We start from the raw sequence: 27,949 nt of genomic DNA, 5'->3' as shown, positions 1-27,949 counted from the left end.
ATTTTAAACTGTTTTTCTGGTTCAAATACTATGGAGTCCTGGTTATGGTCACTTAAGAATCACTCTAAAACTCTGTACTGACAGAGATAATAATCAAAAGCTTACTAGCAATCAGATCTTTGTTCTTACATGAACAGGATTAGAACCACATCTTCCATACACTCTGAGGTGTTGCACATTAAAGTGCTACTTTTATGTCTTGGTCAAGGATACTCTGCAATGATGCATGACAAAATTAATGCAAATGCATGACAAAATTAACAGACGGTTATAAACTCTAGCAAGCAAATAATTAGCGGCAGACAGGAAAATAAATCCCTTCTAACTTTATCTAATGCCAAAATGCTCCAGGCCTCAAGTTGAAGACTTTTACAGGTGACAGGAGAGAACACTTTTTCCTGTTTCTTTGCATTCCTTTTGAGCTGAAAAGGTCTGTTCCCAATGCAGAGCTGTTCTTGCAACTCAGGGACACATTTATCATAAGAGATTCACAACCAGCTTAGGAACCTGAAGGTGCACAAGTCCATGGGACCTGATGAGATAAAGCTGCAGGTCCTGAAGGAACTGGTGGATGTAGTTGCTAAGCCACTGTCCACCATATCTGAGAAGCCATGGCAGTACCATGAAACTCCTGTTGACTGAAAGAGGGGAAACAACCCCCACTTTCAAAAAGGGTAAAAAGGAAGACCCAGGGAACTGGGACTGGAAGAAAGATAGCTGAGGCAAGTCAGTTTCACCTCTGTGGCTGGCAAAATCATGGAGCAGATCCTCTTGGAGGATCTTCTAAGGCATGTGGAAAATAAGGAGGTGATTGGTGACAGCCAATGTGACTTTGCTAAAGGCAGATTGCACCTGACAAATCTGGTGGCCTTCTGCAATGGGGTTACAGCATTAGTGGGTAGAGGAAGAGCAACTAACATCATCTACCTGGACTTGTGCAAAGCATGTGACACTGCCCCCCATGATATCTTTGTCTCTAAATTGGAGAGATGTGATTAATTGGATTTGATGGATGGGCCACTCGGTGGACAAGGAACTGGCTGGATGGCCACACTCACCAGCTCAATGTCCAGGTGGAAATCAGTAACAAGTGGTCTCCCTCAGGGGTCTGTCTTGGGACTTGTGCTGTTTAACATCTTTGTCGGTGACACAGACAGTGGGATTGGGTGCACCCTCTGCAAGTTTGCCAATGACACCAAGCTGTGTGGTGCTGTCGACACTCAGGAGGGAAGGGATTCTCAAACCCCTGGACAGGTTTGAAAAGTAGGCCCATGTGAACCTCATTAAGTTCAACAAGGCCTAGTGCAAGGTTCTGCATCTCGCCCAGGGCAATCTCAAGCACAAATATAGTTTGGGAAGGAAATGGGTTGAGAGCAGCCTTGAGGAGAGGGACCTGAGGGTCTTGGTTGACAAGAATCGTGACATGAGCTGGCAAGGTGATCTTGCTTCTCAGAAAGCCAAGCGTATCCTGGGCTGCATCAAAAGCAGGTGGCCAGCAGATTGAGGGAGGTTATTCTCCCCCTCTGCTCTACTTTCATAAGACTCTACCTGGAGCACTGTGTTCAGCTCTGGGGCCCCCAGCACACGAAGGACATGGACCTATTAGAACGAGTCCAGAGGAGGGCCACAAAGATGATCAAGGGGCTGGAGCACCTCTCCTACAAAGATAGGCTGAGGGTGTTGGGGTTGTTCAGCCTGGAGAAGAGAAGGCTTCATGGAGACCTTACAGTCTCCAGTACCTTACATGTCTCACAGTATCTAAAGAGGGCCTACAGGAAAGCTGGAGAGGGGCTCTTTGTCAGGGAGTGTAGGGATAGGATGAGGAGTAATGGTTTAAACTAAAATAGAGTAGGCTTACATTAGATATATGGAGGAAATTATTAACTCAGAGGGTGGTGAGGCCCTGACACAGGCTGCCCAGAGAAGCTGTGGATGCCCCGTCCCTGGAGGTGCTCAAGGCCAGGCTGGATGGGGCTTTGGGCAACCTGGTCTGGTGGGAGGTGTCCCTGCCCATGGCAGGGGGGTGGAACTGGATGGTCTTTAAGATCCCTTCCAACCCAAACTGTTCTGTGATATGGTGTGAGTTTGTTTTCAATAGTGTTTGAACATAATGAACAGAAATAAATTCTATTTCAAGGAAAACATAGAGGAATAAATTTGTATGGAAAACACTGTAGAAAACTGTTTCTAAAGTCTGATTACATAAAAGAAAGAACAGCCACACTAACTTCACCTGAATTAGCTGCTTCATTACATGCCTTTAATAGCAGGTGCAAGGTGAGTCAGGACAAGTCCTTAGCAGGGGTCAGACCTCTGAACAGGTACACATAGCTGTTACAGTGACTTTTGGCAGATTTTTTTTTTATAGCTAGTGTTGCAACACTAAGATAAAAATTACATTAGTACACATGGCTCTCTCTTGGACAAAACTATGGCACTTAGGTTACCATTCTATCAGAATAGTTTCAGTGTACCTACAAAGAAAGGAAAGAAGGAAGTTGCCATGTTGATTTTTATTTTTATCATGACTAAGAAAGACCTGAAATGTGAGCTTGGTATGCCTGATATACCTATTTAAGGTAAAATTTGGGACTTGGATAGGTATTCAGCCATCTGGACAAACCTCAGGAAGGGCAGATCATTAGCAACAGAGACTCAGGTTTTAAAGTTTGTTCAAAATGTTTTATTAACATTGCTTTTCATAATACTTTCTGAGATGGTAGAGGCAGGGAGAGGTTTATTTACTGATCTTTCTGCTTACTTGCTAATCAAGTTTCTAGAAACAGAAGTTGGAAGCCTTTCAAATTTTCTTTGTTAATTAACCCTAAACAATTCTTTTGGAGCTAATTAACAGGAAATTCAGGAAAGGACAGATTCTGAGGAAGCCTTTTTTTAATAGAATAGGAAGTAGTAGAATTGATACGTAGCCTACAGCTTAAACGCAAGGAGATAGATTTAACATAGCTACAAAATTTTTATGTTTGTTGCTACTTGACATTTAATTCATCTGCAACACGTGAGTAATAGCAAAAACCTCAGTCCCAGACTTAGGTTTAAAGCTGTGTAATTCCTTTAGCATGGCTACAGTATCTGTATGAAAGTCACTTCTGTTTATATACATGAATTTAGGAGAATGAAGCCAGAGTCTTCCAGCACACAGGTGTTGTATACAAACAATTTTAGGACGTGCTGCCTCGAAATGCTACAGAGTGGCACAGATCAGCCCAACACCTGCTGTGTGTGTGCTCTGCAATGCTCCCCATCCCTCCCAGACATTGCCCCGAATAGCACAGCTTAAACCAGCGCACAACCCCACCCCCAAGAGCTAATCACATCACACCCGGGCTAAGGACTGCGTGCAGCTGATCCCCTTTGGGGAAGCTTAGATTTCACACTCGTTTAATAACATAATGAAAGCGAAACTTCGCTCCCGGTACCAGGGGCACCGGCTCTGTGCCTGGCCGAGGCCGGGGGACTGGTCTCCAGCTCGGGGTCCCACCTGAGCCCTCAGAGGTCCGGACACGTTACACAGCCGTGCTCCGGGGGCAGCTTAACACCAGGCCCTGCGTGAAATAAATAATCAAACAAAAAGCGTGATGACAGAGAAGCGCTGCCCCCGTCTTTCCCGAGCAGCTTGCTGAAGAGTTGCTAGCGGGACCGGGGCGACCCGGAGGGGCCGCCAGGGAGCGAGGGCCAAACGCGGAGGCCGAGGCCTTCCCTGGCTCGGCCCGAGGACCGCGGAGAGCCGCAGCCCGGCTCGGGGCGAAGCGGGCGGGGGTCCGGGGGTGGGCTCCGGGCGGCTCCGACCCCGCCACCGCCGCCCCTCGCCCCTCGGGGCCGGCCGCGGGCGGGGGTGCGCGGGGCCGGCGGTGACTCAGCGGCGGCGCCCCGCTGCCCCCCGCCTGGCGGCGGCGCCTTGCCGCGGCTCTGCCCCCTCCCTCCCTCTCTCCCTCCTTCTCTCCTCCCTCCCTGCCTGCCGCAGGATCATCCCACCCCGCCGGGCCGTCACCTCGGCAGGAGGAGCCGCCGCCGCCGCCACCGTCGCTTCGCCTCCGCTCCCGCTCCCGCCGCGACCTGCCGGCAGCGCTCCCCCGCCATGCACGGAGCAGGGAAGGCAGCCCAGAGCCGCGACGCCGCCCGGCCCCTGCAGCTCACCATGAAGAGGGGCTACGAGGTGCTCCGCGACCCTCACCTCAACAAGGTAGGGGCAGGGGCGCCGGGCTGACAGACCCCTGCCCTGCCCTGCCCTGCCTTGCTCAGCGCTTCCCGCTGCGGCGCCCGGCGGCCTCCCCCCGCCACCTGTCGCCGAACCGGGCTCTTCCTCCTCTTCCTCGGAGGCTGTGGGGGCCCTGCGGCGGCCCCCCCCCGCTTTGTTTTCCCCGAGCAGAGCGGCGGCAGCCCGGGGATGCTGCAGAGGCAAGTTCCCCTGCAGGTGGGCTGCTCATTGCCGCTGCTCTGCCTGGCTTCTCCTGCTGCCCAGCCGCCTCTTCCAGCCCTTATCTCCCCTCCCGGTGTGTGTGGGTGCTGTGTGTTACCCCCGGCAGGTGGAAGAGGCGTTTTGTCACCGTTTTCTTTCCACCTGACGCTGTCAAGTCCAACCCCAGCTCCCCCCTGCCCTGCATCAGTGAGTGCAGTCTGCGCCTGAGGGATGCAGCAGCACAGCAAAACCCCCTTATCGCATCCCTAATTCACTTAGGGCTCGCTCAGTTTGATAAAACTCTGACACAGGAAAACAAAACAGGTGAGTATGGAAGTATTTGCACAGCTCTGACTCAGCTGCTGAGTTCAGATTGTAAAATTCCTTATTGCCTCGACGGGCCCTGGATTTGCTGCCCGGATGAACCATGGGTGAAGTCAAAGGTAGATGATAAACCTCACGTAGCACATGAAACCTCGGTGAAGTCCTTAGTCCCGGCTTTGTTCTTGCACGTTATTTTTACTGGTTGGCTTGTGTTTGTGCCCTGACTGGTACTACTGCGTTCAAATGCACGTATAGCCATTTTACTTATTGCCAAGTTGTATGAATTGACAAAAACTGTGTCTAGTTTTACCGGGTAGGTTGACTCATCCATAAAAACTCCATGTATTAGTTAGATGAATAGCGCTTTTATTAGTGTGGGTGTTTGAATACAAATTTTCCTCAGAGGGTGTCTTGTGTTTGTGTGTGTGCAGGCCCGAGAAGGTCTCTTGAGGTCAGGTGAAATGAAAACTAACCAAAACGTTAAAATCCCAGAAGGAACGAATGAGAGGCTGTTTCACTTGGGATTGCTTCTAAGCAATTGCAACATTCATGGAAAATACTGGTTCAGAATAACCAAGGAAAGCCAACCAAAAAAAAAAAAATTGTTTTAAGACATAAAACAGGGCTTACTCTAAAATGTAGTCTGTAAAGAGCAGAGACCGAGCAGGCTCATTGCTACCTGTATCCCTCAAATATCACACATCTTGCCCTTGAACAGCATAGCTGGAGACTAGATGCTGAAGATGAAGGCTCTTGTTTGATTTCTTGGCTTAGGCTTTATTCTTCCCTCCCCCCTCAGCTGTGCTATGGCACATGTGCACTGTACAGCAGAGAAGCCAGGCAAAGTATTTGTTCGTTACCAGCCACATCTACCCAGCTAATGAGTGGTTTTGAGTGGCGTAGGAAAGGTCAGCTGAAATCCCTGGGCTTGCTGTAAGAAAAGTGGGGCTGGTCAAGAATGAGCAAGCAGTTTTGATTGAGACAGGTGATTCGTGGTGAGTATAGATGCTCTATACCCCCCAAGTTACATAATGGCAATAAAATTAAAAAAAAAAAAAAAAAAGCTGAGAACTGCTAACATGGTTGCCTTTTTAATAGTTTGTGATGTGCCTGCAAGCATGGGAGCTGGTACTCCCAGTTCACTTTCTGTTGCCAAGGCTGTTAAACAAGCATCAGATTGTACAGATCTCAATTTTAAGTCGACAAAATATCTCCTTTAACGATTCTAAAGTACAAGAATTGTTTGCGGTACTGAAGAAGTGCCAGAAATTTCTGCTATCTCACGGCTGTAAGAGCTGCAATTGCTTGGTATCAGCACTTTCTTTTAGATACTGCGCCAGCTCTAATAGTCCTATTTGCATACGCTTGGCAAAAGTAGGCTGTAAGTACCAAATAGTGGTATCTAGCTGCAACCTGTAGAAAAACAAGACAAGTCGTGTTTTAGGTACTACCTGAATCTTGTCTGATACTTGTAACCTTGTTTCTCTTCCATAAGTAAAATTTAGTTTTTGTAACTTACACTGCAAATTTCTTCAGCCAAGACAATTGGTCTGGCAAGCAGGTGAAGCTCAAATGTGCATACAACATGTGGAAGCTCGTGGTTTGTGTCCTCAAATAATAAAATCCTTGTAAAAAATTTTCCATTCAACCTGTCTGAGAAAAGGAATTTATTTGAGGGCTGTGGGAATGTCAGGGTAAACACCTGAATTTCTCCTTTTCCCTTCTCTCTTTCCTTCTACCTTGACAACATTTCTAGGCAAAAAGAAGCACGCTTACCACTGATGTGTGTTGAAGTTCTAGGCAATATAGTTCTAAAATCTTTTATGCTTCACTCTGTATAGTTCACAAATGTATGGACATCACTGAGGAAAAGCTTGATGGAAAAGCTTAATGCCTTTTTTCCCCCCCATTGAGGTATTTTGCCTGCACTTGAAGCCATTGCTTCTTTTACAAGATCACTGAGCAGTTTGCCCTACCTTAGCAGTGGTGTGATGCATCAAAAATCATGTGGGACAGTGGACCTTAACACACTGAGTCTAATTACATGAGGACACACGTTCAAGTCTACAAACAATAATCATGATTTAATTTATCATCTGAGGTCCACAGAGTTTAAAACTGTCATTACAGCCTTCTCAGTAATTTTTTTTCCCCCTCTTGCGCAACTAAACACATTGTGAGTAGGAATTACAAGGAAAACAAACACAGTTTCACTTCTTTTCATTGAAATAGATTGCATTAGGAACTTTTGGCAGTGAGTCGTACGCTCTTTAAGCTGATGAGTTACAGCAGTGTGAAAGCAATTGGCTCTCTCCTACTGTAAATCTTTTCATTTATACTTTACTCAATGTATGAATGCTATTTTTAAGCCCACAAATCATAAGGACACTTTATGCTAAACTTTCTTTTCATCTTTAATTTCTTACCTTTTAATATTATTTAAACAAGTAAGTTTCCCCTAAGCTGCTTATTTTTAGAATCTTGATGTGAAGGTACGCAAACACAAATTTCAATATCAAGCTTTTCAGATAGCATTTCCCCTAGTTGCCAAGTCTAAATGCTTGCCTAATGGAGAAAGTGTGCCACTGGGGGGGGGGGGGGGGGACAGTGCTTGCTTCTAGGCTGCTTTCATACTCTAGCAGAGCGGTTCACAGAGCAGAATATAAGTGATTCAATTAAATCTTAATTCTGGAGGACTCTGTCCCCTCCCCAGATGCTTTATTGTTACCACCATCCTCTGACTGACCACTGTCACCATTGCTAAGTGTTAACATGCTTGTGAATTATTGCTCCACATTCTGTCTTTCCATTTATTCAAATTGCACTAAAACAGTGGAGAATTTCAGAACAGTCCATCTGATGGGGCTGCTGAACACCTGGGAGTCCCAGATCTCAGTCCCACCTGCAAGGGCAGTGGTGTTTTGTCCTTACCACCTCCTGTAAGTAAAGCTTTTAGATCTTAGTGGGTCCTCAGCATATTTTTACTAAGCATTTGTTAATTGTTGGTTCAAGTTGGCTGCAAGTCTGTTGACTTGCTACAGAAATTGATATACAACAGCCATTCTGAAACAGACTGAAGGGCCATTTATCCCAATATTGTATTTCTGACAGTGTCCAAAATGGACCTCTCAGGAAAAGTGAAAGAATAAATAGAAGAGAATAATTAGTTCAGCTGGAAGGGACCTTCAAAATCATCTAGTCCAACTTACGACAGGAGCTTGTAGTGATGTTTTCTCAGAATAATCAATTTCAGGCTGAGAGAATGAGTAGTTTATGATGGGGTTATTAAGATACGAATGCTTTGTTTTTGCTACCAGATTACACAGACTATATGTACTAATTTATTGAAAATATCATAAACTTTTTTTTTAAGTTTAAGTGAAATCATTATCTGAGGTAAACAGAAGCATTTACTTCCTGCTTTTCTTCCACATTTCAGACAGTGGGAGGAGCATGCTTGTGAAATACAGATATATTCTGCTCTGCATTACTTTGCTAAAACCTATTTAGGTTTTGAGAAACTAAAGCACCATGCATCGTGTAATTGGTGCAGGCAACATATGAAAGAGGTCTTGTAACTGACATTTGTTGGTGACACTGTAATAGGACTTAGAAAACTCAGACCTCCCTAAGAAAAATCAAAAACATTCCAGTGAGGTTTATCTGGCTGTTGGGTGAAGGAGATTAAACGTATAAGAAGCTCCTCTAAATAAATCTATGCCTGAATCAAATACCGAACAGTAGAGTTTTTTTCCTTCCACTGGTAATGTTCATATCTTCACTTAAACATGTGAGCGCTTTGCCTGGGTCGTGTACAGTGGTCACTGCTCACTTTTTGCCTTAACTGATATTCTGAGAAGAAAACTGATAAATCTTGAGGTAAAAGAAGAAAACACTCTCTAAAATGGCATGTTAGAAGTGTCTGTATTAACTTGCAAAATAGGTTTTTTGGAGATTACTTAATACTAGGATGATTTCATGTTATGTGCTGGTAGGCATGACCCTGTTTGAGGAATTATTATTATTTTTTTTTCCTCTCTAACTGCTGATCAGTCTCACTGTCCTCTTTTTCTCCAATAATCATTTTTTCCCTTTACACCATTGTAGTTTTTAAAACTAATGTTTCCTGAGCACCTAGCAGAGCAGTTCTGGTCTGTATAGGGATAAGCACATGCTATTTTTCTGTCTTTGACAAGAGTAAATGATACAGTGGCTGTGCTAGCACAGAAAGCTGGATCAATACGATCTTTGTCTGGAACCTTTCAGAGTGAACTTGTATCGATTCTGCCTTTGTGTTATGCAAGTATTGCACTTTTGATCTATGACAAGGGTCTGTAAAACAGAAGTTACTGTTCTGTGGGATGGCAACCTGAAATAGGAGGTTCTCCAGGTGGGTGTTTAGTTCATACCAGAGCCATTTGCTTTTTAACAGGCATGGCTGTAAGTTGTAGGCTGGCAGAACTGCGACTACCTTGTACACTTGGCTTTTGAGTAAGGGTGGGAGCTCAGTGGTAGCCCACCACGAGGTGCCATAGGGTTGGGTGAAGAGGTTAGGACATTACCAATGTATGATTAACACGATTAACCATGATTAACATGCCCTCATTTTTGTTGGTTTTTCACTGCCTTCTCTTGCTGCGGTTAGGAAAAACTAAAAACTGCTGAATTTTGTGGGGTATGAGGGAGCAGTCATGATGCAGGACCACTTTTGTATGAGCCCCTTTATTTACAGTATGTGTGGAAGGAGTTTAAAAATGAATTCTGTGCTTTGTTCTACCTCTCTTGCTCTCTTATTTTAAGACAGGTTTGTCCTGCACAAACAACCTTTTATGCATTCAAATACGGGTAACTTCCCATCGCTGCCATTACACCCTGCAGTACTACACTATAATTTTGGGGCAGGGACAGCTTGTGGTGGCTGCCTTACCCGAGTTACAAGGAGATCCTCCCCATCTGAGCAGAACAACTCGGCGTGCGAGAGACAGCCCCTCTGCTGGGACACAGGGAGGGTGGTCTGGGAGCGAGGGATGGTTGAGACCTAGGGGAATTTTTCTTTCTTAAATTCTGAGGGAAAGAAGAAACATAATTTCCTAGGTCACATATTGGTAGGGTGTGCTGAGGAAGGAAAACTGAAAACATACCCCATCCTTTCATTCTTTAGGCCACTGTTGAAGGAGGATGCTGTGGAGAAGAGCCTTCCATTCTGTTTTGGGCTTTGCAAGGGCGAGCTCTGCATAAGAAGAGTGAGCTGGCTGTGTGATGCCTCCTTCTCTCTCACCCTGTCTTTCCTTCTGCAGCCGAATGGAGCTGCGTGGAGGGCTCTTTGAGCAGCTGTAGCAGCCCTGAGGGAGACCAGGCTTACCTGCCAGAGCAAGCTGCCAACCAGGGCCAGAGGTGCAGTTCTTCAGGATGAACCTAGAGACTAGAAATACTAAGGCAGAAGCCCTGCTAGCATTTGAAGTGCTTTTTCCCACCATAGCTTCTGCTTTAAAGAGTCTGTGCTAGAAGGTGAGATAGCACAGACAGCTGAGCAGGACAGAGCCTGGCCCTTTTTTGCTGGAGATTGCTTTTGGGAGGAGAAAGGTCAATAGATGTTACCAAATGAGAGGTAAGGAGTTGGTGAATGTAAGGGTACAAAGAAGTCTTTGAAAGGTGCGCATGTGTAAGTGTGACATGTGTTACATTAAAAAAAAAAAAAAAAAGGAAAAGAGGGGTAGGGTAGCTTTGGGGTAACTCCAGAAAGCTTCATAAAATCTGTTCAAGTACATATACTTTGTCCTAATAGTCAGTTTAGATAAATAGTCAATTCAGTTGATAGATATTTAATACAGCCAAGGCTTTTCACAATGCCCTTTGTAGTACACTTTGCTGGTTTGCACTAGAGTATTTCATTCAAGGGGAAGTTAGGTGCCTACAGTAGACAGAGAACAATCTGTTAATAAGGAAGAAGTCTTTGGGGAAAAGCAGAAAGTATTTCAGTCAGATTATTTTTCCATCATATTCTATTTTATGTGTACACCCTACAGTATTCATTGCTTCCTAGTGTTTTTGCTCCTGACTAAGTAGGTAAGTTGCTGTGGTTAGTATTGTATCCTCTTCTTTCTGTTGGCCTTGGTTCTTTGCTTGCATTTATGGAAAAGAATGCTGAGGCAGCGTGGTGGGAACAAAGTTCTGTGACTTGAATTAAAAGCAAATAAAATAAATGAGAAGCTTCTATGTAGTAAACTATATAGCAGTAAGCTGCTAGTGACTGAAAGCTGGTATGAGTAGTCACAGAAACACAGAATTGCTTTGCTGTGAAGCTGTTTCAGGCATTAAACATACTTTTTGGTTGTATACTTTTCCTGTAAAGTTTAGTAATTGAAAACAAGCAAACAAATTCAACCTTTTTTCTTTAGACTTCTTGAGTAGAAGCAATCTTGGCATAAAGCACCTTACAAACAGGATTTATATATTTAAAACAGGTTAAATGTGGTTTTCTATACTAGGTTTTGATTTAATTGTTGAATGCTTATAATAAGTAGGATAAGAGCTTGCTGAGAAATTGTACTTTTGTCTAGGTAAAATACCTTGAAAAGATTATTTGTGCTTTCTGGAGAAAGCATGTCTCAGGGTATATAAGTACTTATTTTGCATTTTTCACTCTATGTATTAATTTCTGCTGTGTCAGTCATTCATACTGAGCTGTCTCTGAGAAAGGCAGAATTTACAGCTGTGGTAGGCACAAACTTCTCTCCTCCTGCCCTGCTTCCCTCTCTGAGGGGAGAAGGAAGTGAAACGCGTGTGATGGCGATGCTTTTTGTTAACCTGTGACCCCAAGTTAAAAAGCACTTGGTGGTTCAGTACCCATGCATGTGCATTCTTTGCTGTGTCATACCTTTCCCTTTCCTCCTTTGCCTGCTCAGTGGTTCAGAAGTAAGCTGTGCATTTGGTGCATGACTTGTTCGTGGTGGCTGCAGCCCAGGCCTGTAGCAGTTGATTTAATGCTGAAGGTCTCCTTGCTCCTGGTTCTGATACCTAAGTGGCAGGGGCTGTCTGCTGTAGTGCTATGTTATTGATGACGGTGCAGAACAGAGTATTGATACCCTTCAAATAGGTCTGTTTTGTAGGATTTTCCAGCTCATTTGAGAACTTTATGGTGGAATAGTTCTTTCGAAGAAGTTTCAAAAGAGGTATTTGCTGGAAAACATGATTCTGAGATTGCATCCACAGTAGCACGTGGCTTTATGCTCCCTGCAAACCTGAAGAGCTCTTGTAAGGTGTCCTTTGTGCTTCCCAGTCTGAACCAAATGTACGCTGGTCCCAGAGAGGCCTGTGGCTGGAGGAGTAGCATAAAAAGGAGGAAAAGGGGAGAGAACAGAAAGAAGAGCACTGCTGGTTTTGTGTGCCTGTGTGCACAGGATGGTCTCTGCACTGCAACAAATAAATTGTGTTTTGTATGCGTTCGTGGGAGTTAAACATTTAGCCTGTGCTGAAACCTGTGGGGTTTTCTCTTTTAATTTTGTTAGACTGTAGCGTTGGGCAGGGTTGGGCAGCTTTTAAAGAAAATGAGCAGGCTGGTTGCATTCCCTCTGCTCAGGTGTAGTGTCAGGAAGGAACTGACATCTGGTAAATGTCAGCTGGTGAATAATGGGCATCCATTTGTGTTCATGTATCCGTCCTCGTCACTCAGCACTGAGTTAGATCTGCCCCATTGGGACAAGTACCTGTGAACTTCTGACCCAGAGATGTGCCTACGTGCCTGTCAACAAGGCTTGAGTACATGGAGCCAAATATGAAGTGCTGTGTGTATTTTTCATCCTGTGTTTGCAGTGGTGTCATAGTTGTACTGAGACATCTCAAGCATCAGATATATTGTAAATGGACATAAATTAAGCTGGATCCCTTAACTTCCATAAACACTGGTTTATTTGATTACAGTAGTGTATATATATACCTGATGTTTGTTTAAAAGATGTTGATTTATGAACTTCTTTTAAATAAAAGACTCTTCCAGTCAAGTTACCAAGGCCATCACTGGAAAGCTCAGTCCTACAGCTTCTGAACATAAATACTTGTCAGTCTTTAGCAGAAAGCTTTATGAAATCCAAAGCTATCATATCGGTAAGAAAGACACGGATTTGAGAAGATGCCCTGTGACCACCCACAGAGTTAGCTTACGTAGAAGTGGGCATACAGGCTTCATCTCTGCTGGCATAAACCAGATGCCCTCAGGAGAGGCTCTGAGGCCAAGTGGCAGCACAGGACACCCCCCTCTGCACAGGGCAGGGCGGCTTTGTGCCCTCTGCCTGTGTGAACAGACCTTGTTCTCGCTCCAGATCAGTGCTGGGGCTGTGCAGACACCCTGCTAGTATCAGCAGTTGCAGCCCAGTGCTTAGGGTAATTTTGAGCACTGATGTACTGGAATAAATGTAGGAGGGGATCCGGGGTATAGCGCATTGTCAGCAGCACTGCTTCCTAGCAGGGTTTACAGACATGAGAAACTGACCTTATCCCATCGATGCTTTAAGGCATGGTATTTGTTGTGGGTGTCCTATATCCATTGACTTGTGCTTCTGGAACTGCTACTGCACAAGCTCCATGTGGAACATGCTGTGAATCTTTTCACTTAAAAAAGGAACAACAAACAAACAACAAACTAAGTCATGTATGAAGTCAAGAAAGGTACAAGAAACCATCTGTTACTTCAAAAAAGTGTCAAACTATTGTTGAATCATTTTTGTTATTCATCCTATTTAGCTGTCACAGATTGAACTTTTATGTCAGTCACTCCTTTCTTTGCCTTTCCCTTCCTCTCCCTTAATACCAGTTTTATAACTAGCATTATACCTTTAATTCAGAAGTAAATGGTGGTTGTATCAACCATATTAAAACTTCACGAATTTACGGTTCAAGTTAATAGAAAACCCCTGAACTGTATGCATAACAAAACAAGTTTTGGTCTTATCAAAGTTTAAGCTTTGCTAATGTAATGTGTTGCATAATTCAGGAAGCAAAAATCCTGACTTAGAAGAAGGAGGAGGTCACAGGGCACCCTGAAGACATTTCTTGCAAGCACTGCGTACTTTCTGTTGAAATCAGTATCTGCAGTTTACTTGGATACTGTTAGTGCCTATTCCTGTGTGAAACACAATACTCCTGGAGGTTGTTTACAATGTAGAGGAAGCAGAGGAAGTGCAGAGTAAACACTTTCTATATGCATAAGGAATACATAATGTAGCACTGAAAAATCCATCATAATTGTCTTACGATTTGAATAGTTGTGACTTTTGGAAGTATGTCAGGACATGCTTGTCTGTTATGTAAGTTCAGAAAGCTAACTCATCACTGGTTTGCTCTTAAAATATAAGAGGGATAGAGCAGCAAATGAATTTTATCATTGTATGCTTATGCTTAGGTTTTGCTTACTTTATTGTTCAAGTAGCAGCCAGTACCTGTTTCTAGCTTATAAAAACTGTTTATTCTCTAATAATAAAGTTATTATTAAAGCTGTAGTCACTAATCTGCCTCTTTTCTCTTGTGTAGTCATAAAATAAATGTCCCTAAAAGTGATCTGAAAAATTACAAACACCTTTGGTTCAACTTTGTTTAAATGCACTCAGTCTTCAGTTCTGAATTTGTATTTTAGATCCATTTGTCTTATTCATGGCTACTGCATATCTTTGTAATGGAGTACATGCTGTGATTTTCGCACCTGGTTCAGATGAGATACCACAGATTAGCTTTCTTCCTCTTATCCCCTGTGAGTGATACATTTTCAAGTTTGCTTTTGGTGTGGAGATATGATAGTATAGCATCACTGCTTTCTTCAGGAGAAGAACAATAATTGTTATGAACTATGTCATTCCCCTTTCTACTAAGGCAAAAAAATAATTTTGGCTCTCACTAATGACTTTTTAAAAAGTCTTTGCCTTAAATCCATACTGGTGGTAAGTGCATAGTTGTGATGACGAAGTATATTGTAATATTTTCAGTAATAACCTCTATCTGACTTACTGGATTTCTTTCTGCAGGTATCTGACCTTAGACAGCAGATTTGTGTGTGGAGGTGTATTTACAAAAGAGGCAGTAAAACGTCTTTATCTAAGAAGTACAAATGAGCTCAGTAGTTACAGCTAGAAGTCAAAATGGGAGAATACTGTAGTGCTAAAGTCATACAGACCTGAATCTTCAAGGCACTGAAAGTTGATCTGCCTTGAATCTCTTCAAGTCCTATAAAATGTTTTTTTGGAGAGGTTGGGCAGGAGAGGTGCACCTGATTCAGGGAAAGTCTCTTTATGTTAGTACCTTTGTAAAGGTATTGCATCTTTTTTCCTTACACACACACACACTTCTCCACTCTGTCTCTCCTTAATATCTGGAGAGAATACTATCTAGGTAATAAACGTAGGTTAAAAATATGAGGTGTTAAAATGCAGTATTTTACTGCAAAGGAACCTAATAAGAAAGCTGTTATATAGTTTGTGAGCACCTATAGGCAAGTTATTACTGTCTTCAGTTAGAGACATTAGTAATTTTTTTTGCCACCCTCCCACCAAAATAGTTGCTCTAGGTGATACTTCTTCCATTTGAAGACATGAGAATGATTAGAATAAGCCTCTAGAAAGACGTGGTTAGCTTATTTTCTTGTCCCCGTTCAGCCTTGAATGGAAATGAGAGAGTAGGGGTGTTTTAAAGAAATGCTGCTTTGTCTTCCAAAAAAAAAAAAAAAAAGTTTTTTTTTTTTTTTCTCCTCTCAGGAGTGTATTGTCAGTATATTTCAAGGAAGAATATGTCAGAAGTTTTTGATCATATAGGACGTGATAGCGAACATGATTTTTGATTTTTAATGGGTAAACCCGTTCACAAGCCCAACTGGGAAAGAACTTTAAACTGAAACTCCACTTTTCCAGACTTTGCATTTTCTATGTTTCAGTTTGCAGAAGCACATTACAGCTCTTTATTGTTGCATTTGTGATAGAATTAGACATAAATTTCTTAAGTTCTAAGAAAATAGAGCTAAAATGCGCAAATAACGATACAGTAGTTTCTTAGCACAAGATTTCAGAAGCATGGAAGTAAATAAAAACTGTTGTATGTACCTATAAAATATGCTGTGACAAAGGTCAGGCATTAATTTGTATTTTGGAATGCTTAGCACAGGTTGTGAACATTCACTTTTGCTTTGCCTTTTCTAACTCTATTTTTCTCCTCAGAAAAATCTGAGGGGAAAGTACACCACAATACATGGGGGCTAGTAACAAGTAGATCTGCTTTAGCAGAAGAAATTTAATTTCTTTCAGAGATTTTTCTCATGATGTCTATGAAGAATTGGTATATCTAATGTACTTTTCATGTCTTTTTTTTTTTTTTGAATGCTAAAGAACTGAAGATAATTGCTGATTTAGTGTATGGTTCTTAAATAAAAGTTCCAAGACTTTGCAGTTCTTTTTTGCCATTATTAAAGTTGTTGAAATTACAACTGAGTTTCTTTATATAAAGTAAAAGAGTAATTTATTAGCTGAAAAAAGACGTTTTAAGATTCATTCAAGTACAAAATATGGAATACTAATGCTGGCAAGTCCGTGATAAATCCATGGAATAAAATCCTTGTTGGATTTCATGATGCCGGCTATTGGAATATAAATTTATCTGTTGCTATTTATACACAAACTGAAGTTGTTATGAAAATACATTTCAAACTCATGATTATGTGTTTCAGCAGTAGTTGGAGTAATTCCTTAAAGACACTAGGATTATGTAGCTTTGGTGTTACGCAGGTATAAGGAATTGTTAAAAGTCTCTCACATATCCATGGTCTTAAAGGAGCAAGTGCGCAGGGAGGAACAGCCTTCTGCCAGTCCTGGGATTCAGGTTCTTGGACCCCTTCTTCAGAACTGAGTCTTGCAACTGTGCATTCCTCCTTCCACCCAGGCTTTTCATTCTTTTTGAGATGTTACATTTTAGGTGACTGCTTGAAATCTTCATTCCCAGTCTTTCTTGGAAATTCTTACCTTGTTTTTGTCTTGATTCCAACAGGACATCAGTCTAATTCTAGCACAACTCTGTTCTTGGGATGTTGAGGGTCGCAGCTATCAAAAGAGGACTTCAAAGCTCAGCGGTGCCCCCTTTGCAGCATCTGCTTACCAGAGTCCTTGTTTTTGTGTGGCTGCCAAATGTAGGTGTCATTTTACAGGCTTCCTCTAAAACTTCTGGGCCTGGTGAAGGAGAGCTGGTGTCCTGCTGTTATTTGGCTTTGGCTTCACCTCTGCACAGTGCATTCAAGTTCTTCACATAAACCTACTAGAGTTTGTGTGTAACAAACATCTGTTCATGAAGTCAGTGAACTTGGGTTTATTATTTTTATACATAACTTGCATATAAGAAAAAGCTCAAGGTAGTACAATTTTTAACAGAGTTCTAGACATGAAGACGTCTGCTGTTTTTCTTCTTTAAGGAATACAATTCATATAGACTTAGGACAGAATGAAAGCAATGTGGTTCATCTTTTTTTTTTCGTGTTGCTTTTTGTTAAGACAAGGTTACATATGAAATTCTCTGAGGATGAAGTTTATCAGCTGCATTGCCTTCTCTAAGCAGAAGCCGGATAAAGCCTCTTCTTGCTCATGTGACAGTGGATTTGTAATGGTCGTCTATTTAGTAGGTCATTCAAGGGTCAACTATAGAAATAAGGAATACGCCTTAAAATAGCTTGATAATTCTGAAATATCTTTTACTTTGCTTACAGCACACAAATTCTTTCTTAGATTTAAAACTTTGCAGTGGAAGAGCTAAATACATCGATTGGAGATGAGAATAAATATATTCATTGCCTCTGTATATACAGGTATTAGAAAGGGTAACTTACCTGCTGTACTGCTTTTTTTCTGCTTTGAAGGCAGCTTTCACCACACACCCTCAGCAGCTGCTTGAAAGCAACACTTTATCTAAGCTCAAGAAAAGTAGAACATCTCATTTTGCATCTCACCTGGGGAAACAACCAGCCCTACTTTGCCTCGTGGCCACTAGCATTGGGCTTGCCAGCAGAACAAAAGTGTTCCAGGTCAGGAGTCTGCATGAAACTGGAGCCTCGGCTCTTCTGCCAGGCTGCAGACGAACACTGAAGTACCAAGCTCTAGGGCTTCTTAGAATAAATGGGTAAACTCAAAATAGAAAGTGAAAAGTGAGTGTGTCCTTCTAAGGTGTAATTCTTACCAAAAAAAATTATCTGTAGGGTAAAGATATATACCCTTTGAACTAAGGCTATTTCCTAAACTACTTCCTCCCATGTAGTTTGTCTCCGAGTCCTCTATTATTCTGCAGTGAAGATGTAGCAGATAAACATGTAAGAATAGATGAATATGAGAAAGTAAGTTTGTCATAATGTTGCTTCCACCAGCAGTTCAAACAGAGTGTGTGACTAACAGTGTGGTTTGCTTTGAGGTGTGTTTCACGAATCTTTCAGCGTATGATTGAAGATTTCTTTGTCATACTTCACAAAGTTCAGGGCTATTTAATGAGTATGGGCATGTACATTTCTTCCTCTTTAATTAGTGAGATCTGCTTCTGCAAGAGAGACAAAATATTGTAGTAGGTTGGGCACTGAACTGGAAACTAGGTCAGTAATTCAGTTTTCTCATCTGAAAAGGCAAGCAGCATTTGAGAAATTTTGAGAATGAATAGCAGTATGAAGTACTTGGTATTGTGAGGTAAAGCTTGTATTGAAATCATCATCTTCCTGGGAGTTCCACTGTTCTCATACCTTCTCGTGCTATTGTAGGAAAAACCTTTTTCTTATCCCAGCCTCAAAAAGTACATGAAAACACCATGCTTCATTCTCCTGTTTGTTAATGTCTTATAACTAAGCATGTTGTATGTTTTTATAATCTTTTTGTTCTCTGCTGCACAAATGATTTTATTTATATTTTAACAAATGCAAAGAATCCCAAAATATGCTAAAATAACTTTTGGTTTAAAGAAGAGAAAGTCCAAACTGTTTATAATCAGTCTTCTTAGATAATGCTTAGTCACGTGGTCTTGTGTAATATTATACTCTAGCTTCTATTTACAACGTTATTTTTCTTTTATAGAATAAATTGTCTTATAATTTCAGCCAGAAGGCTGCTTTTTTTTTTTTTTTTTTTTAAAGTCATATCTAAGTAGATCCATGTCTAATCTGTATAGTTCAGATATATTTTGTCTGTGTCCTTCTACCTACTGCCGTGTTGCAGTTACACAGAGGATGTATTAGTGGATGTGCAGTCTGCTGCAAATACAGTTTGCTAGATCCATGGAAATTTATTAAATAGGACTGCAAATCATGGCCAATCCTGAATGCTCAAAGGAAACAGGAAGATCTGAATAGGCAAGAAAAAAATCATCCGTCTGTGTAGCTAAACCTGCTCCTGGCTTCAGGCCAGGCTGTGCCACATACAGATTAGTTCCAATTAAATGAAGTGCTAGCTGACCCTTGGCTGCCTTCTCTGAGCCTTCTGGTCCTGGGCAATGCTGGTAAGGGTTGCATCCATTCCAGTTGAGTTGGGGGACGATGTGAGAAACTATTCAGTATTTATGAGCTGAATGCACGAGTAAGCACAGATCAATATAGACAGCTAACGACTACTTGGTAGTTTCTAACTCAGGGGAAATTAATTTCTTCAAGAAGCTAGAATTCATGTTTCTAGGACTTAAATTCATGTGATTATGAAATATATTTTTTTACTTTCTTTCCTTTTTTCAAATGTGCTGAAACAATGCAATATGTGTGTGTCATCTGAACAGAAGGAGCTACACTTTCTTTTTATATGTTTGTGATGACATTCTCAGAAATTATGGTTCTGGAGAGTAAATATTTGACAAAATAAGATTTTCTTTAAAAGATAACTTGATCAGGGTCTTAATCCTTGCATATTTTGTAATAACCTGTTATTTTAAAACAGATTCCTTTTTTCTGTTCCAGGATTTCATCAGTGACCAGAGAGTGCACTTGATCAATTATCTGTGAACCTAATACTAAAAATACTTAGTTACATAAGTATCTACAGAAAGGTGCTTGTCTTGCTGTGCTCCAAATTGCCAGCAATGAAACTCTCAAAGTATACAATTATAGCATTTTTTGACACTGGAAATACATACTTGCATCTTTTTACTTAAATACAAAGAAATGACCCCTCAGATACTATGAGGAAATGTGACACATACATTAAAAACAAAAGAAAAAACAACAACAAAACACACTACCACCACCAAAAAAAAACCACACCTGCATTTATTTTGTACTTGCATTTTTACTTACACTTTATTACTTCATAAATGTGAAGCTGCTATGTGGAGAACAGCAATAATGCAGTAGTCACCCATATGGCTGTAGAAAACTGAAGCTGGATCTCCTATGCTGATTCTGATCTGCATTCTGTGAATGTGTTATCCACAGTAAATCTTGTAACTAAAAGATAAATCTTGTTAATCTCATTTTGGTCCCATGGGTGTTGGAGTCTAAGTACTAGCACTGTGAGAAATTCAATTTGGGTTGGAGGTTGTGTGACTAACACTAGTTTCCCTACCTGCCTTGACCTTTTTTCTGTTGACGATACACATTATAGGCAAATGAATTTTGGTTTGCAACACCAAATATGTGTTTGCATGAGCAGAATCTGTACTGGCTACAAACTTCTTTTGAATCATGGTGTGAAGAGAGCCTCAGCCTTTCTATATCATGTACGCTGCTTTTCCATTCTATGCGTGGAAATGAATAGTTAAAGGAAAGGCAAGTTAACAATTGAGAGGTTTTGTCAGATGCAGCATATGGGACAGAAGTACTCTAATCACAAGAGCATGTCATGGGTTTTAAAAGAATGCCTTCTAAACAAAATTACTCCTTCTGCTTTAGTTTTCCACGCTAAGGGACTTGCAAAGAGTCATGCATTTTATAAGCTTTTGCCATGACTGAAACTACCCATTTTAGTCTGCGTTCTGACATTTTATCTGTCTAGTAAGTTTTGTCAAAGCATGTTAGTTTGATTTTGTGGAAGAATTGTTTGTGTATGTTTATTGCACTGCAATTGGCCTATGTCAATAAGCTTTTCCAATGCTTTGGCCCGGATTCAGCTGGCTTACACAGATGTGTGAAACCAACTTCAGTGTGTATTCATTTTTTTCCCTTGCCTGACTCAAAGAGTAATATTAGCAACAATAATAACACAAACCATTTGAAATGAAAGTAACTGCTACTCCAAAGCATTAGTTATTTATTTACGATGGCTGTGGTGCTAAATACTATAATGCTTCTTGAAGTTATGCGTTTTTTTTTTTTTTCTAAAGCTATGAAGAGGGCTATCTGAATGGCTGTCTGAGGGCTACTTAGAAGATGGAGCTTGTAATAGCATCACTGGGAATGTGAGTGGAATATTATTTTAAAACCATAGGGTAAGAGCTGTCAGAAGGGACCTCAGAAGGTCTGTAGTCTGATCCAGGCGAGTCAGCTGTGGAGTCAGAACAGATTGCTCAGGGTCATGTTGTGTCCTGTCTTGAAAACCTGTAAGGATGGAGACTGCGAAACTGCTCTGGGAAACCTGTGTGTTTGTGCTCGTGGGGAACTTTTTTCCTTACATCCAGTCTGAGCCTCTCTTGTTTCATCTTATGCCTGTTGTCTCTTGTTCCACTGCTGTGGACAGCCAAGCTCTGTGTTCTTGATAGCCTCCTCAGTGTTACTGGAAGGTTGCTGTTAGGTCCCCCTTCTCCAGGCTGAACAAGCCCAGTTCCTTTACAGGGGAAGTGCTGCAGTCTCTTATCGTCTTGGTGGTCCTTTACTGAAGACCCTCCAGTTTATTGATGCCTTTTTTTGCATTGGGGACCAAAAGCTGGATTCTATGGATGCAATTGTATTGGGTTTATGTGGCAAGGTTTTGGTAGCAGTGGACTGCAGGGATGGCCTCTGTGAGACGAATTCAGAAGCTGCCCCATGTTAGATAAGGGCCAGTTTCAGCCAGCCCAAAGGGACCTGCTGCTGACCAGAGGTGGGTCAGCAGTGATGTTGTTTGTGCCTCTGTGAGAGCACATTTAAGAAAGGGAAAAAAAACAAAAACAAACAAAAAAACCCACACTGCTGCAGAACAGCATCTGGGAGAGTGAGGAGTGAGAAGCAGCCCTGCAGCCCCCAAGGTCAGTGCAGCAGGAGGGCAGGAAGTGCTCCAGGCAGGCAGCAGCAATTCCCCTGCATGGAGAGGCCCCTGGTGGAGCAGGCTGTCCCCCTGCAGCCCATGGGTCCCACACGGAGCAGATCTCCACGCTGCAGCCCCCCCATGGGTGGAGGAGCCCCCGGTGGAGCAGGTGGATGTGGCCTGGAGGAGGTTTGCTCCTGGGGGATGGACCCCGTGGTACAGAGCCGTGGCATCCCATGGGAGGGACACCAAGGGGAGCAGGGGCAGAGAGTGACCATGAGGGAGTGGTGGAGACAAAGCGTCAGGGACTAACCGCAGCCCCCATTACCCTGCACTGCTTGAGGGGAGGAGGTAGAAGAGGGTGGATGGGGGGGAGGAGGGTGTAGTTTTTTTTAGTTTCTTTCCTTTGTTTCTCACTTCTCTAGCTTGTTAGTAGTAGGTAATGATTTCTCTAATCTCCCTATGCTATCTGTTTTGCCTGTGACAATAATTGCTGAGTGATCCCTTTGTCCTTATCTCAACCCTTGAGCCCTTCTTACTGTATTTCCTCCCCCTTTCCCTTTGAGGAGGGGGATTGAGAGAGAAGTTGTGGAGCTCAGCTGCCTACCTGAGTAAAACCATCACAGCAGTCTAATGAGTGTCAGGTAAAGTAGGATGATCACTCCCTTCCATCTGTGCTCCTATTAGTACGGTATGCTCCTGTTAATATAGCACAGTTGGCCTTCCTTGCTGCCTGAGCACACTAGTGGCTTGTTTTCAGCTTCATGTCTACTAAGGCCACCAGGTCCTTTTCAACAGAGCTGCTCCTTGACCAGCCAGCCAGTCACCAGCTTGTGCCATTGCAGCCTGTACTTTTTTTTTTTTTTTTTTTTTTTTTCCAGGTTGCAGCACTTCACATTTATCCTTGTTGAATTTCATAATGTTCCTGTCAGCCCATTCCTCCAGGCTAAGATCCTTTGGATGGCAGCCTTGCTCTTGACTGTATCCATGGTTCCCACTATTTTGCATCATCTGCAAACTTGATGAGAGTGCCTGCCATTGCCTTCTCCAGGTCACTAACAAAGATGTTAAACAAGACAGGTCTCATTGCAGACTCCTGCAGTGCTCCATTTGTTAATGGCCTCCAGGAGGAGTATAACCCTTACCTGCTTCCCTCAGAGCTCCACCATGCAACAGCAAATTTTAATCTACCCAGTTGTCCACTTACCTAGACTGTAATACAAGAATTTTGGGACTTGAATAAAAGGGTTTTTTGGGTGCCAGTTTTGAAAACCTTGCTTAAGATGAGGGAAATGAGCCAGCTCTGCATCACCCCTGGCTGGCTCACCCAGTATCTATGTATTATCACTGACACTCTCCAGGAATCTCCTGGCTTGTTCACGTCATGCCATGTTGCCCTTTGAGTAGAAGCCAAGGAGGTTAAAGTCTACCATAAGAATATGGGCCTGTGATCTGGGGACTTACGTTGTAGATACTCAAAGAACAAGGATGATTATCAGCCTGATAACTTGGTTACTATCATTGGTATCTACTGCAATAAAAATTTTCTGTCTGTTATTCAGCTAACCATTTATATTCTCCATATGCAAATAACAGGAGGAAGAAGAAATATCTGCATAGAAAAAGCACGTGCACAACCTCACAAGCTATCGAATACTAGTCTTTTGGCAATATTGTACAAGTTTTGAAGTACTGTTTAAAACAAAACTTTTATCTCTTATTTCTCTATGGCTATCTGGAATTTTCAAAGAGCTATCAATCCGTCTGTAAAGAAAATACAGTACAACCAGAGCAGCTCTTTGAGAAACTGGGAAATATTTTGGCAGGTTAACCAAAAGCAATTGGTTTAAAAAGTTAGAAACCTCCTAGTTGGGTCTACCGGGCAAATTACTGTGCCAATTTTTTTCCATACCCCTGTTGTTTTCCCTTTTCTTGTGGTGGTTCAGGTCTCCCAGATGTTTCGGCTCATGGAAACTAAACTGGAAACCACAAGCAAGTGTGCTGTAGAGGAGACATGTAGGTGAAAGGTTTGAAAAGCCTCCACACCAACTGATCGAAGATGTCAACTGTTCCAGGTGAATGAATTGGTAATGTTAGGTCCCACATCTGTTACTAAATAAACCAGTATGAAAGCTAACAAAAGATACTTAAAACATGATTAGTTAGCTGCCTGCAGATAGGTTGCTGCAGGTGGGATTTCCAGCCAGGTAAAAGGGTAGGTCTGCCTTGCTGTCATAACTGATTTCTCTCACTTGGAAAAGGGAACTTAGTTTGTGTTCATCTTGCTAGATTTCTGTGTCTGGTTTCTGGAATCATTTGTTCTCCTATTTTCCCATCTGTTTTTAGCTTCTTTTAAAGATACTCTGCAGCTTTAATGCCCTCATAGAAGCCTGGAAACTAAGGCACATTTTCACAGCATAATTTAGGTTGGAAGAGACCCTTGGTACTTTTCTGATCCAGCTTTCTGCTCAAAGCAGGGACAACTTCAAAATACTGCAATTTGTATGAATGGAATGAAACCAGATAAAATGAAGTTTGGATGTCTAGCTGGCATGACATGGATGCCTATGTGCTTTTACTTCTGGATTCCTGAGGAAAGCATGTCCTACTGCACTGAAACTTTGCCAAATGTGCCATCGACTTCAAAGAAGGTTTAAAGCAATCTCCATGGCATTGACTCACTTTCCCTGCTGTGCTCTTGGCCTGCTCAAGTTGTCTGGAGCTCTACAGTCTCAGACACCTCAGTGAATGAAGAAGAAACTCGTATTCTCTAGCTAACTAGCTATGGAGTTTGCAAGAGATAGGAATGAATATGGAAGCCTTAAAGTTTGGCTAATGATAAAGAAAGTATATTGGGGATGCACTTGACCTAACCAAATATAATAGAGTAGAAATAGCACAAGGCATCTTGGTAATTCAGAATCTCCACTGACCAGGAACCTTTTTTTAGGGAGAAAACCAGAATCTGCTGCTGTTTCTGCCCTGGGAATTATAGGCTGTTTTTTCAATTTGCAGTTGTTCTGAGTCATGTGTAATTCTTTATGACTGCACAATTCAGAATAATTTAATCATATTATTCTTGCTGATGTTAATGTGTCAGTAGAAATATAACAAGTATAACATAAAAAAGAATGACATTTTTCTCTGCTGTATTCTTTTGAAGAGAAAAGCAGAGCACTTGCAGTACCCCATGCTCATGTTGGAATAGTTTCGAATCCAATCTCTTATATCTTTAGTGTGCTTACATAAATAGATTTGCAAATTTTAAGCAAGTAATAAACACTTTGCCCTCTATGACCTGTATTTTCAATAGCAAACAGTGCTAATCTGTCAACCAGATGACCACAGTATACAACTTAAAGTGGTTTTTAGAAGAGTTGAGCTTGGAGTTCTTTTAAGCTGTATTATATTTTGTGTGTGTTTGCTGTTTTTTATTTTTTTATTTTTATTTTTTTTGAGGTTTTTGGTCTCGCTTGTCTATGTTTGTTTCTTTCTTTGATGGGAATGGAGAGATTTGGATATTTTTGTTTGCTTGTTTTCCTAATTTTTGACTAACTGTAGCTTGATCTTTTGGTCTAAATGCCTGCTAACAGCTGGGGCATATTAGGTGAACTCCTGGAACGTATCTTCTAATTACTTTTTATCCAAAAAGAATTCAGTTCAAATGCTCTGAGACTGTTCCATAATATGAGCCAAATACAGAAAGTGGGGACAATAAAGAAACTTGATTCAAAAGCATGCATCCCATTACAAACAAAAATCCTAAAGTGCATGCAACTTAAATATATAATTAAAGAAACAAGGGCCCATAGTTATCTGTGCTGAAGCACTTCTATACATCCCATCAGCCTTGATTGCAGTAAAAATGTTTCATAGGATGTTTTAAGTGCATATAGATAAACGCTGTGCTTTAAATCCATGCAAGAGATTTTGGTGTAGAAACGTTACTTATAGAATCTAATAGTGAAAGAGTTAAAAAATGGCATGTAGACCAGCCTATGTACAGCCTATGTTATTCTGTCTTCTCCACTTATGCACAGAAGTATTTCAGGGATCTTGGATGGTTGGGAGCAGTGCTTACTGGATGTGTGTGGACATGAAGGCAGGGTCCAGTTCTTCATAGCCAGGAAAATGTTTTGTCCTCTGATTTTGACTGATGAAAATGTTTCTTCTGCACTCGGTTTACCTAATTTTCTGAAAATCAAGTGTGGTTCAATGCATAGTTGCTTTGAATCCTGAGACTTCAGGACAGGCTTAGAGTTTGGTGCTGCCAGCAATCACTCATTTGTTTCTTTTCAGCTTCAAGAAAAGCAGAGTTGGCTGTTCTGTTTCCTTCCTGAGACTTCTTGTGTTGTGTGAGTGTGTGTGTGTACAGTATGTATTAAACCCTTAGCAAGCATATTTTCAGCTTCATTTCCTTGTCTCTTATCTAATCACTTTGGATAGATAATCTTTGGGTCAATGCATTTCTGCGTGTTTACTCCAAACTCTGAAAGAAAAAAAAAAAGAAGAGCTTTTATGGAGCAGGTAACATACAGTCACAAGGTCTAATGCTGAAATTCCCATGGCTGTTCATACTGTCGGATGCCTACTGCTATATTCTTATGTAGTCTTACTAAGGTACTATTTTATATCCAAAATTAAAAGGAATAATTTAACTAACTGCCTTTATGCTGTTAGCTACTAGTAGCACCTTATAAAGTCTCTCTCAGTACTGTTTAATGTGGAATAAGATGCAAGCAGTGGAATCTGAGCTAATGCTCATATGGGGCAGAATGGGCCTTCCCCATTGCTGAACTGCTGGAAGGATGTGATTCATGCTGCAGCTCCTCATGCTGACAGGCACATGCATCACTGACATTCCCTGATTTCACTATCTTTGAAAGATGTTCTCAGCTCTTATAAATTTATGCCTGTTTCTGTATATGTGTTCAAGGCACAAAACCCATAAAACAAACAAACAAGTCATTAAAGCTTCTTTCAGCACAATGTAGCAATGGAAAGAAAAGAACCAGCTTTTTAGGTAAAGCATCTTCTGTTAACCCATGAGACCATCCATAGGACAGCTTTTCTGTGAATTGTCCTAGAAAGTATTGGAAAAGAACACAGGATACTATTTTTATTTATTTACATCCGTGACATTTCCCCCAATTGTTGTTACAGTTCACTGATGTGTGTGTACCTTGGAAGAAACTCCTTATACGGTTAAACTTTTGTTTGGGTGTCACCTGGAAAAATGTCTTTGGACAGTTACGTAAATCTTTCTGATGGCTTGACAGAATTAAAAAGGTTAATTTGTAGGATACAGAGCAGGTCTTGTTAGGGATTTTGAGGCAGATTTTGAAAGCAAGGCAGAACAAGAACAGTATGCTTTAGCATTCCTAGTATGTCAGAGCCTGGGAGGATTCCAGAAAGCTTTCTTATTGAAAAAGTAGTTATGTTTTCTCTTGAATTTCTACATTCTACAGTTGATGAAGTGCATGTGAGAATCACCTCATTCAAGGAACTGGAACGGTTCAGTTTTTGTAAATATGTTCTACTTGGAAAGTAGCCGGACTGATTACTCTTTTCCCTTTCCCCGCTTCAGAAATGACCCGTGTGCCCTTGCTATCTGCTCTTGCTCAGGAAGGGGAATAACATTCCACTTTTAATTTCAGCCCTGGTGCTATATTAACCAGAGTTATGTCTTAGTTTCCATTTTATTGGGTACAAAACTTGTCACAAATGAACGACCAGACTGAAACAGTTTTCAGTGTGTGCATGTTTTTAAAGAACTGCTTGCATGCGCTGTTCAACATAAACAAGATAGATTTACTGAAATTATTTAACCAGGCATACTTTTTTATGGCAATGATGTGCAGAATTGCTGTTGCACGTTTTCTCAGGGAGAGCTGGCTGGTGATTACACGTAGGGCTGCAGCAGAGCCTCTGCTGTTGCAGCTGTGCCTGCAGAGCCCTCGCATGGAGCTGGGACGCATGCCTGCAGGAGGAATTTGTTGGTCAGCAGAGCTTTGCTACTGTCTTATACAACGTGAACTAATCTACCAAAAGCATCTTTCTGCTGCACGTA

The 27,949-nt window shown here is 41.7% G+C and overlaps 1 protein-coding gene across 1 annotated transcript in view; it reads left to right on the top strand.

The window, feature by feature from the left end:
* The first annotated feature begins 3,923 nt into the window (after positions 1–3,923).
* ME1 (malic enzyme 1) overlaps positions 3,924–27,949 on the top strand; it is a 174,680-nt gene continuing 150,654 nt past the window's right edge. The window contains exon 1 of the mRNA XM_084285261.1: positions 3,924–4,201. Within this exon, the coding sequence (XP_084141387.1) occupies positions 4,097–4,201 (105 nt within the window). The 5' untranslated portion in view covers positions 3,924–4,096. The remainder of the gene's footprint in view (positions 4,202–27,949) is intronic.

This window comes from Netta rufina, assembly GCF_964035555.1.
Source record: "Netta rufina genome assembly, chromosome: 3".
Classification (NCBI taxonomy): Eukaryota; Metazoa; Chordata; class Aves; order Anseriformes; family Anatidae; genus Netta; species Netta rufina.
The sequence above is the reverse complement of the archived record's forward strand: the minus strand, read 5'-3'. Positions and strand labels throughout refer to the sequence as shown.